This window comes from Sinocyclocheilus grahami, unplaced genomic scaffold (genome assembly GCF_001515645.1).
Source record: "Sinocyclocheilus grahami isolate Dianchi unplaced genomic scaffold, SAMN03320097.WGS_v1.1 scaffold356.1, whole genome shotgun sequence".
NCBI lineage: Eukaryota > Metazoa > Chordata > Actinopteri > Cypriniformes > Cyprinidae > Sinocyclocheilus > Sinocyclocheilus grahami.
In genome coordinates, this window is record NW_015505535.1 from 1606044 (window position 1) to 1618805 (window position 12762).

At 41.2% G+C, this 12762-nt stretch overlaps 1 protein-coding gene across 1 annotated transcript in view; it reads left to right on the forward strand.

Annotated features, from left to right (window-relative positions):
• Positions 1-12643, forward strand: part of LOC107548831 (E3 ubiquitin-protein ligase CBL-B-like) — a 76857-nt gene extending 64214 nt beyond the window's left edge. The window contains exons 10-18 of the mRNA XM_016229653.1: positions 3098-3265; positions 3355-3717; positions 5834-5919; positions 8406-8534; positions 8613-8677; positions 8892-8996; positions 9747-9902; positions 10005-10127; positions 11036-12643. Of these exons, the coding sequence (XP_016085139.1) occupies positions 3098-3265; positions 3355-3717; positions 5834-5919; positions 8406-8534; positions 8613-8677; positions 8892-8996; positions 9747-9902; positions 10005-10127; positions 11036-11286 (1446 nt within the window). The 3' untranslated portion in view covers positions 11287-12643. The remainder of the gene's footprint in view (positions 1-3097; positions 3266-3354; positions 3718-5833; positions 5920-8405; positions 8535-8612; positions 8678-8891; positions 8997-9746; positions 9903-10004; positions 10128-11035) is intronic.
• The last annotated feature ends 119 nt before the right edge of the window (positions 12644-12762 follow it).

Sequence of the window (12762 nt, forward strand, 5' to 3'; positions counted from 1 at the left end):
TGTATGTAACGCCCACTTTTCAAGGCTCCGTCAAATACTGATGGATAAAATTAATTCCAGACCATTTTTTTGTTTGTTTCTGGAATGTCGCATTATGTAAGCAAAATTGGTTGCAAATGAATTTCATGTTGACTTTATCATAGGTCTGTTGGTTCATTATCATAGGTTTACAAGTATGCAGAAGTTTGTTTCTGCTCAAACCTGCTCAGTAGATAAGATTTCATTCATCACTGTTGTCATTCCACGGCCAATCTTCTTTTTTCTAAGCGTTTTAATCTCATTCTTCACTGGACTTCAAAGAGGCCTATTTCCTGCTTTTATATAGGTGCAAGAGCCTCCTGCTCTCCACCAGCATAAATGTCAGTCTCTTTTATTAGAAAAAAAAAAAACCTGTCGGAACCTGCCTCACGAGGACACAGCCTATGCAGCTTTGCAGAGTAGATTCATTAAATGGTAGAGCTTGGAGAGCAATAGAGGGCACCTTTTGGCAGGAACGTTTTTAAATAGAAATGGGAGATATTAGTTTTTTCCTCTCCCCATAATGCCCTTGCAAGAGAACTTGTAGAGGATATCGGCCTCCTAGTGGGTGAGAACTAGTTTGTACTAAGAGTAGTGCACATTATTCACCTTTAATTTCCTGTATCGTTTCTCAGAAAATTTAATTAGCAGCTCTTTCCCCCTCTATAAATATTTTTCTACACCACGGACAAAAGCTGGCCAGCTGCAATTGCTCTATTCATGGTTATGCTAATGAGGCTATTAGTTGATTAGGAAGTTGAATACCTTAAGCTGCCCAAAGCAATTCAATGAGGTAATAGGCCATTAGGATAACTTTGTATGCAATCATGATGATGGTAATAATTAGTTTGTCATTGTCCTTCTTGTTGTCTTGTTTGTTAGAAGCATTTTATCTTAATCAAGACCAAGACCTGTGCAACATTGAGTGTTTCTGTACTGCCCTGATTTAACTGGATTTTACGTTTTCTGGGGGGGATAAAACTTGAGTGCAGCTTGATTGTGTAAAACATTGTGTGAAACATGATTTTAGGATGTTGTGGATGACTGCCAGGCTGTTGCTATGTGGTCGCTAAGGTGATTTGAGTGTTTTTCATCTGATTGCTAGAGTGTTCTTGGTGGTTGCTAGGTGGATTATAGGTCCATGGTTCTCAACCAAGAGACCGGAACCCACTAGGGGGCATCCGCAAACTTCCAAAGGGGCTTTAAAATGGCTTAAAATTATTTAAAGGGGTCATATGATGCTGCTAAAAAGAACTTTATTTTGTGTATTTGGTGTAATGAAATGTGTTTATGCGGTTTAAAGTAAAAAAAACATTATTTTCCACATACTGTACATTTATTGTTTCTCCTCTATGCCCTGCCTTTTTGAAACGTGTCGATTTTTACAAAGTTCATCGGTCTGAAAAAGTGAGGTGTGTTGTGATTGGCCAGCTATCTAATGCGTTGTGATTGGCCGAATACCTCAAGCGTGAGACGGAAATGTTTCGCCCCTCACATATTGTTGATGCCGTGTCCCGGCCGGCGTTACGAGACATAAATATGAAAACCCATTACAAACGAGGCATTTGTTGCATCCAGTGGGGTCATAATTACTGATTATAATGACTTATACGGTCTTTTTACGCGTTGCATTGCATCGCGCCGCGTAAACATAAAACTCTGTCTGCATTTGTGATCGGAGAAATGACAAACAACAAGTGCTACTCTACTGCCCAAAACTCGCATTTGAATCATCAGTGGCAAATCATTTAAATGAAAACGTACTTATGTGAGTCAGAACTGCCGGCATTTTAGTCTAACGTTACTCTCCCAGGATCAGTAAACAGTCCTCCATAAAATGTGCTGCACACATCTGGATATTTGGGTTAAACTGTTCTGGAACAGTGTTGTAAATAGCACTGATTTGTAGTCGTGTCCTCTTTTGGAAGACCAAACAAAGTAGTTTCGCTTTCACAACGAAAAACACAGCGGCCTAGCGTGAGGGGAAGCCCCGGCTTAGCGTGCGCTGAGGCCGGGTTAGAGTGAGCTGAGGCCAGGCTAGCGTGAGCCGAAGCCCCGGCTTAGCGTGTGCTGAGGCCGGGATAGAGTGAGCTGAGGCGGCGGGGTCGAGATCCGTCGAATGAGCGGCAACCACATGTGATGGACCCCGGGCTGGATTCCGCTTCGTCCATGGTGAAAGTTGATGTATTCCCTCAGCGACCAGCACAGATCAGCTCTAGGCATGACGAAGCGGATATCGTCCTCTTTTGGAAGGCCAAACAAAGTAGTTTCGCTTTCACAACAAAGCATGGCTGCAGCGTCAACAATACTACAGCCAGACTAAAAGTTACGCCGCCTTTCTTTGCGTGAACATTTGGGCGGCATTATGCAAATCTTCCCACATAGTAAGGTAGATATGTGGGGGCGTGTTAGAACGAGCCGTTTTAGGTAGGCGTGGCTGACTCTGAACTTTTATAAAGAATATCTCTTTGGATTTGAGACTTTAGTCTTTGCAACTTTACAGGTCTTCTTTATGCACCAAGATCTTGTAACACTCCAAAGAGAAAGGAAAAATTGAAATCGCATCATATGACCCCTTTAAAATAAAACAAAACAAGCTTTCAAATAAGCTAAATCAGATGTAGATATTTCCCTCAAAAACTGTAATTTTAAGAACCAGGATTCCCATTGTTTTGGAAAATCTGGATATATGAGGAAGCGTTATTTTAGAATATAAAATCTTTTAATAAAAGATTAAAAAGTCATGGTCATTTCTGTAATGAAAATAAGTTTCTCTAGTTATGACAAGCTCTTAAAAACAGGTATAAATTGCTATTTGTGAGTGAAAGATTAAAATTTTTTTTATTTTTTATTTTAATAATTTTATTTTGAATGGGCTTTTGAATGTTGTCTTTGACAATGGGGGAGTCAAAAAGGTAGAGAACCACTGTTCTAGCCGACTTATTTCTGATTGTCCCAAGTCTAGTTTTAAACTTATGAACAAACCCAATAAACGATCAATAATAATGATGCTTGTCTTTGCAAACGCTACTAAATATTGCATAAATCATCATCAGTGTTTCTCTCTTTCTTTGCGTAGTCCATGGAGATCCAGAACTCGCCAATAATGTCTCCGAACTCATCCCCTGTGTGTGAACGCCGGAAAACCGCTGCAGATCACATGGGCCCACACTTGAACATTCCACCCGTACCACCCCGCCTCGATCTCATACGTTCTCCCGCTCCTAGTCCCACAGGCTCACCCAAGGTATAATTTGTTTCAAGGTATCACGATACATTTTTAGATTTTTCTCCGTTTAATTTCCTTATGTTTCAATTTCTCTTTTTGCTTTGCAGTCATCTCCAGGCATGTCCAGAAAACAGGACAAACCCCTTCCTGCCCCTCCACCTCCACAGAGAGACCCCCCTCCCCCACCTCCGCCTGAACGCCCACCTCATATCCCTCAAGAGGGCCGGGCCGCCTGGCTGGTCACCCCATCGTCTGGCCTTCCCAGAGACCCCAGAGCACCCCTGGAGGCCTGGAGCCCTAAAGAAAGCACTGCCTTGTCAGACTGCAGGACGTCTGCTGCAGACCACTCCCCCAAACTCGCCCACGCTGCCCCTGCGCACATCAATGGGAGACCCCTCAGCTGCTCCGGTGCAGACTTGGGGTTAAACCGGACCAGCCACAGACTGAACGCGCAGTCAGAGTGTAGTAAGGTTAGGAACGCACACACATTCCTTCTGTATCATGCGGATCACGTTCACACGCTCGTTTTGGGGAGCAACACTTTATATTAGGGCTGGAATGTCCTTCTTTGATAAGCGGAGTCAAGAACATGAGATAAGAGCAGAAAAATGACCGGACATTGGGCTTTGAAATCACCTAGAACCTTCTGTACTCATTCACAAGCCCTTACATGCCTATTTTAAGACATAAATATTCACTTTTTGCCCATGGCTGTTACTAAGCAACAGTGACGATATTCGCAGTAAAGCAAGGCTGTGAAATTCAGCTGTGTGTAGTGCTTCTGGCCTTGGCATTAAAAAAAAGGTATTTAAAAAGCATTCAAAGCCTTTCATGATTACAGCAGTTGCCCTCCCACCCCACCATGTGTTTTTGCATATATCTGGGTTAATGTACAAAAATGCAAAACACACACACATTCGTGGCTCTCTGAGAGTTTATAGATTATTCGTTAAATAAGCATGTTCTGTGAGAGGGGATTGGAGAGAGTTAAATATTTGGTTGCAAAACTGTAGTGGGTCTCTCATTAAAGCCCTTTTAGAAACTAAGAACGTCTCTGAGATGTTTTGGGTTGTTTGAAGTGCATGTGGATCTTTTTTATCTTTTTGTTCTACTAAGGTTTGCAACATGCAATTATATGTAACCATCAATTGACTGTAAAATTCCCTCTCTCTCTCTGTCCCGGGTTGGCATACCAGTGTATGGATTAATTTAGTGTCACAGTGTGGGCACAGAGAGTTTGGCCCCTGTTCTCCCGTCACAAGCCCACACAGCTCTGTTCAGCTCACCGCCTGCAGACCACAGCTAGTGCGCAGCATCACACGCTGCTCTTGATCTCTGAAATAAACCATCTCAGACATCAGAGGCTTCTAGAGCTCCATTATGGAGGTCTAGAAGATCCTTCTGGTTTATTCACTAGACACATTTACAGGATATTATTCTACAGGAAAATATATTGTATTCTCAGATCTACTGTATCTATCTATCGATCTATTACCACTGACCAGTATATAGAATATTTATGATACAATACTACCGTGTTTCATATGTAAAATGTATTATCCATCCCATCCATCCATCCCTCCTTCTGTACATATCTATCCATCCTTCAATCTATAATTAATCCATCCATTCATATTTCCATCCATCTGTTCATCCGTCCTTCTATCTCTATCCATTGTGTGTACAGCTATCCATCTATATATGCTTTTCCATCCATCTGTCTGGTCATCCATTTTTCTATCCATAATCCATCCACCCATCCATCCTTCCTTCCTTCCATCCATACATATTTTGTGCTGTTGTTCCATCTGTCTGTCCATCCATTTTTCTATCTATAATCTCTCTGACCAATCCATCCATCCGTTGTTCTGTTTTTCCATCTATCCATTCATCCCTCTATATCCATCCATCGTGCATATTTTGTTCTGTTTTTCCATCCGTCTGTCCATCCATTTTTCTATCTATAATCTGTCTGTCTGTCCAATCCATCAGTCTGTCCATCCATCCATCCATCCATCCTTTGTTCTGTTTTTCCATTCATCTGTCTGTCCATCCATTTTCTTATCTATAATCTGTCTCCATCCATCCATCCATCCATCCAACTTTTGTTCTGTTTTTCCATCCACCTCTGTCCATCCATTTTTCTATCTATAATCTGTCTGTCCAATCCATTCATCCCTCCTTCCATCCATCCATCTATCCATGCATCCTTCTGTCTGTCGATCCATTTTTCTATCTATAATCTGTCTGTCCAATCCATTCATCCCTCCTTCCATCCATCCATCTATCCATGCATCCTTCTGTCTGTCGATCCATTTTTCTATCTATAATCTGTCTGTCCCATCCATCCATCTGGATAATTTTCCCATCCATTATAGATCTGTTCAAATGGATACAGTATTCATCCACTATGGATCTGTTCATTCTGTCCCATATGGATATTTACTGTGTGTGTGTGTGTGTGTGTGTATGTATATATATATATATGCCTGGTTGCTTATTGATCACGAAATCTAAAACTGTGTAATCAAAAATGGCTTGGCTATATTATTTTATCATTGCGTGTTTGTGTGTATTTCTCTGCAGTCTTTCATCAACGGTCTGTTACCTGGTGATGAGTACGATATTCCCCCTCTGCGTCACTCCCCTCCCCTTGTGGACCACAACCAGAGGTAAGCGCCACACACACACCCACAGTTGCCACTCCCATCCCCGGAGCCCTGCTGCAGCTCTTGTTCTTTGTGTGCATGTTGATCATAATCGCTGTAAAGCAGCCAAATCTGTCTGTCTTTATTCTGAAGGGAGCCTCAACAAACAAACAACCAACCGTGTTTACTCTGCCCAGTTCACTCATATCATGTTCAAATGATTACAAATCACCTGCTTGCCACTCTCAAGCACTGTGTTTTTCTGTGGACTCGCTGATCTTTTGACGCTGATTCTTAGCGTCTTTTCCTGCTTTGCTCATTGATCTGCTTTTGTGATGTTCCATGACTAAATTATTGCTTTCTTGCAAATGATTTCTGTGGTGAAAATACAAAAAGATCATGTGGAATTAATAAATGTGTTAATGTGATCCAGGGATTGTGTGCACAGGCTGCATCCTGTATATCTCTAGAGTTCTGTCAGAACAACACACACATATACAGACATCAGTGTTTGGACACATGTGCACCAATTATGCAAGAGCACCAGGATCCGGAGAGCATGTGCTCTTTAAACATACATAAAGGCACACACACACACATAGATCCAGCAGTGATGGACTTCCTGTGGGGCTTTTGAGGGAATTAAGCAGAACCAGCCTATGAGAGGTTACACTCCAAGCAGCAAGCCTTATTTCCTCTTCTGATTATGCTCTTTCTTTACTTTATATTGCACTCAGAGTGCTGGATTTTTGTTGTTGTTATTATAATTAGATAAAAAGAAGTGATTAACATAGTAAACTTCACCACTTAGCTTGTGCTGTTTTTGTGCTACAGATACAAATTATACTTCAAACTATGCTGCTTGTTCAGGAGAGGTGTGCACTTTCTTTTCTAAGCGAATGGACCTATACGTTTCACCTGGCTAATTATAAAATTCCCAAACATTCTCATTTGAATGTGATTTGACTTTGCTTTGAGAAACTGCAAAGTCACGGAACATGTTAAAAACCGCTCAGATCACCTTAGCAGAACCATACTTTATAAAGAGTTCTAGAAACACCCTAAATGCCTTAGCAATGCCCTTACTATCATCCATAGCACCCTAGTCATTGGTTTGGTTGTCAGTGTTAATAGCTTCATTCATGCAACACTGTTGTGCTCCTCTCAGCAGTTCCTGCTACAAGAAAAAACTGTTTCTGTCACTGCTTTGACAAATGAAACCAAGAGGCTCTGGAAACCACAATGGCTGTTGTTTAGAGCACAGAAGAATAGTGTTGTGTGTCTATGTGGTGTATCTGTCCATAGAGCTGCGTCAGTAGTCAGTGATGTGTTTATAGAAGCTGAGATCATTGTATTGTTAAGCATAGTAAGGCTTTTCTACTGGCTTCGGGGCACACTGAGTTCTTTGTGACGGGCATCACACTTACCAGCATACGTTTACTGTACAGAAACACACGCACACCAACGTCTTGGAACTGTTGAGAGCACTTTCCACCTCCTCAAAGAAAAGGAAAACATGTGAACCTGTCATCTCTCTCTCTCTCTCTCATAGGTGTTTTCACACTGCTATGGCTGGCTTCTCTTTAAAAACTTGGCAAATGTACATCTATAAACACTCTCTTGATGTCTTGGAAACAAGGAGCACTTAGAAAAACTTAAAAAAGATCTTTAATGAATCTCTTCATCATCACATGGACAAGAAATGTCTAAAGTGCCCTCTAATGGCGCATCACGGTAGCAGCACAGACTTGGCTGGAAAACCACCCATCGTATCCCTGTCAGAGCTAGTTAACCTCTCTCCCCCCTGTAGGTGCCGACCTGTTTAAATATTGGCCGTCTTTGCCTACTTCAGCCCAGCATGTGACTCTAAGTTAGAGCATTACGTGATTAAACTGGCTAATCTCGCAGCGACCAGCTCACACACTGCAGAGTGCTCATTTCAGTGAGTCAGCATGAAGGCGGAGAACATCGTCCAAGTCTCCTTTCAAAGAGCTTTTTTCTAAGCGTGCTGCGGAGTCAGTTTACAATGCTGTCATCAATGTAAATATTTACATATGGTTATTCCACACTTTGTTGTAATTTGGGAGCACATGAGGCGGTTTATTCGAGTATTTGCTAATGCAGTAATTCATATTTGGAGTTGAGGAGTTGTTCAAGTATGTATCAAGTTTTCCATGGTACAAACATGAATGATGTCTCAAATCATGCTGTTGTTGAGGACAGATGTTCTTTTACTTTTCTAAGCCATCAGATTTACGATAAAACATGCGGAAAAAACTACAGAGTTGCACTGAAAGGGGGAACAAGTCTATATAAATGTCAGAATACCATAGAGTCTAAAAAACACCCTAAACTCCTTACCAACCGTATAGCAACATGCTGTATAGAGCTGAATGGTGTCACTGTGGTCTGAGAACCCAATCTGTGACCGATCTGATGTCTGAAGCATCATGGGATTGCGTGTACATGTTCCTGTATGTGTTGTGAAAAGAGTTTTTTCTGATCTGCAGACACACCAACCCCTTCACAAGCCACCGAAGTCTGACGGACAGAGTGGAGGACGAGTATCAGATTCCCTCATCACATCCCATCTGCATCACACAGCCGGCCGTCTGCATCCCCTTCCGCATCCCCAACAGGTAAACACACACACGCTAGTGAAACAATGACTCTTTTAATGTGCTTCCAACATTTACATGTGTTTTCTCTTCATAAAGGGTTTTAGAAAATGGCTCGTCGGATCTCTCAACCGACATAAAGAAACATAAACCTCCAGAGCATGGTGAGAGAACACACACTTGTACACACATACACACACCGTCTCTCATCTGTCATCTTCATTTTTTGTATGACCATCTGTTAGCGTGATTGTGGGAGTTTGTGTGTGTTTGTAGCATTAGGGATTGAAGTTTACATTGTTTTATGTGGTGGCCGATGGTGGTTGAAGTCTCAGAGGCCAGTTGTTGGTCAGTGTAACTCTCTGTTGTGTCCCTCAGGTGGGTTTGACTCTGGTCCGTTGATTTCGGGTTTGGCTCACACCACACAGTGCCCCCTCCACAACAGGACACCCTCAGACTATGACATTCTACTGCCCCCTCAAGGTAGCCAATGGCGCAGCGCCTCAATCTGATTGGCTGCCTGATTAGCAGACTGTTTATTTGATTTGTTGGTTTGTTTTGATTTTACTTTTGCATTGAGTAACACAGAATGAGCTGTGAACCACAATGCAGACATGATTCATTATTGAGTCGCTAAATCTTATTATTAGCTTCAATTATAAGAGCTGTATGATGTGGATAAGGTGTGTTTGTGCAGTGCTTCTTTTCTGAAACGTAAGATTAATGAGTTTTTTACATTTATTCACCTTCACTTCCATTAATCTTTGATTCTTGAATTGCCTTTCAGTTTAATTCAGTTATACCACCTTAATAAACTTTAAGGCTTTTTCTCAATTGCTTAGACACTAAAATTAATTAGAGCGATTTCCCAAAAGAAAAACTTGTTTCTCATAAAAGCTTGTTTTCTGGGTTGCAAATCTTTTAATTTAGTAATTTATACTGCAGTTTCTAAAATGCTCTTTTTAAAGTCTCTTCTGCTCATCAAGGCTGCATTTATTTAATCAAAAAGACATTAAAAACAGTACTATTTAAAAAGTTTGACGTTTGTACAATTGGGTATGACCAGTGTTTTCATAAAATGTGTCTTGGCAATTGAGTAAGCATGTCATTTAGAGTCAGAGCACAATAAGTTTATACATGAGTGATATTTTAGCTCCATCTGTTGGTGAGAGGAGGGATTACAGAGGCATGTAGAAAGACTCAATGTCTCTCTCTCTCTCACTGTTCTCCCAGCGTCTCCAATGGAAGACCCGTTCAACTCTCTTCCTCCGTCCCAGCCTCCTCCTCCTCCCCCCATCAGGAACAGTTTCATAGAACCCTCCCCCTCCTCACTCTACCCCAGACCTGCCCGCCCCTCGTCTGGACACGATCACTTCCTGCTCAGCCCTGGTGAGGCTGATACCACTTATCTGTGACTATTAATGTAGTATGAATGTCAAATACTGCTTTATTTGGCTTATATTGGTATCTGATAATTGGTATGATTCACAGACACTTTCATAGACCAGTTAAATAACTCCGCTCCCAATCCCCCTGTGAGGAGACAAACCGGGGACAACATGAAGACGCCATTCAAGGCTCCGCAAGACTATGATCAACTGCCGCCAACCTCAGGTACCAAATCGAAAAAGGGTTATAAAGCAAAAATAACAAACATTTAAATTGCAGTTTGTGTCCTTTAATATATATATATTTTTTACAGTTCAAATTTAGATTGAATATACACTGGTGTTCAAAGGTTTAAGGCCAGTAATTTTAATTTTTGAAGAAATTTTTTTATTTTTTTTTTTAGCAAGGATGCATTAAGCTAATCAAAATTCACAGTAAAAATGTTTGTATTGTTACAAAAGATTTCTGTTTTAAATAAAATTATTTTGAATTTTCTGTTCATCAAAGAATATAAAAATGATCACGGTTTCCACAAAAAAAGGAACAAAACTCTTTTAAACATTCATAATAGGAAATGTCAGCATTTTAGATTGATTTCTGAAAGATCATGTGATACTGAAGGCTGGAATAATGGCTGCTGAAAATTCAACATTTACCATCACAGAATATATTACGTTTTAAAATAGAAAATATTCTTAAATATTATTTTAAATTGTAATAATATTTTACAATTTGACTATATGTTTGATCAAATAAATGCAATATAAGACTTAAAATAAAATAAAAATCTGAAGTGTGTATTTATTATTATATTCACAATATAGCCTAGCCTCCTATACCTTATGCTTGAAATGAAATAATATTAATGATCAGAACAAACATTGCTTGCACATCTAGAATGAGCCAAAAATATACACGTAATATCCTAATAAAACAGCTGTGAGCGCAGTGTGTTGTTCTGAATGCATAATAGCCATGCAGGTTTATTAAATGAAGCCATTATCAATATGAATGTGCTTATTAATTATTAGCCTGTAATGGGTTTTTAATGGGTTTAGAGTCTTTTTAGTCGGCCTGCTACCATCCACTCTCAATGGCCCATTTTGACTAAACACTTTGTTTCCTGTTTACAGTGGCCGTAGATTGCTCCAGGGCACCTGAGAGACCTCCGAAACCACTTCCCAGGATCATCCCACCAGACATCCACAGAAGACCGCACGAATCGTCCCGGGAGAACGTCGACGCCAAGATCGCCAAGCTGATGGGGGAGGGCTACTCGTTTGAAGACGTGAAGCGAGCGCTGATGATCGCGCAGAACAAAGTGGACGTGGCACGGAACATTTTACGGGAGTTTGCGCTAGTCGCCCCCAGGCAGGGCCTGTAGCCTGCGCCGAAGTGATTTCAAACTATCTACGACTGTCTCTGAGCGTACAAACCGCAGGCTGACTTCTGCTTGCTTTTGTTTAGCACGTGCAGCAAATGAGACGAAAATGTGCGCTTTTCCGCCAAAAGGAGCCTAACGGAGTGTTGCGTTTGTAACAATGGGATCCTGTGAAAAAACAAAAAAAGCCTTGTGTTTACAGTGACGTGGCTTATCTGCAGCGCTCAGGTCGTCGTCGTTACAGCAGGGGACGTTCAAGAAAGAAACCGAAATCTAATTTTTCATATTTGGAGGTGTCTGTCCACATTTTAGAGTGGATTTGCTGCGTCCTTCAAAGCAGTGACGTTTATACTTCTCTCAAATTGGCTGGACGGAATTGAAAGCAGCTCTGAACGCTTCTGTTAGTGTTGCCAGTGTCTGCAGGCTGTTCATGCCTTTCCTGCCACTGCTGCTGCTGCACACACACATATTACCCACATCCAGCCGCTCCTTCCTGGCCTCTCGGGTATCATGAATTTTACAGTAATGGCTCTTGCTGTGACCGTTTCTCCTTTATCTCATTAATTCGCCGTGAACACGACAAACCAGATCAGATCGTTAGAGGCAGAAAAAGAGACGGACATCGAATATCAGGTTCTCAGTTCTTTCTGCCAGCTTTTTCAGTTTAGCCACTTTTTATCAACTCTTAACGGACGCCTTTGACAACTGCGTGCATTCCAGTGTTCGCAAGCAAGGGCTAATAATATGGTTGTTTCATCTTCTGTAAATAGGGCCTGTCAACTGGTGAAATAAAACAAACCCGAAAGCCCCTTTGAATGCATCGGTTCCTTATTTATTTTAAAATTAGTGCAGTGCAGGAGAAGCCACCTAAACCTTACCCTTCCCTGTTTTAAGTTATCCTCAGCCCACTTGCACTGATGCGATATGCAAAAAAAAAAAAAAGAACTGGACTTGCACCATTTGTATAAGCGCCTGGCAAACAAACCAAAAACATGCAGAATATCATCTACGAGTCATTTGAATGGTTTGACGTAATCGTGATTTCCACAAACTGAAGAAAACTCCAGCAACCGCTTCATTCAAGGCCTTTTGGGAGTGCTGTGAAGCTGGACCACTTTGACTCCTTTGTTTTTTTCCCCCCCACTGGCTGTTTGTCATTCCTCCCTATCAGGGTTTCTCTTGAACTTGAAACTTCATTTTTGCACTGGTCTTGTCTCCATCTTACACTTGAAAGTCTGAGAACTGAGTGAACCCTCCAGCGGAAGAGGACGTGGCCTTCGACAGGTTCACAAGGGGAACGGTGTGTTCATTTCCCCTCTTCTTTTTACGAGAGATTTTACTTTGTTGGAAAATGCCTTGTGGATCATTTAAAACCAGTGATGTGTGCAATTAATTTATACTTTGTTAAAAGTGTTCTTGGAGATTATTATTTTCTTCTTTCAGTAATGTTGGTAACCCGTGATCTGTTCTTGTGGAGAA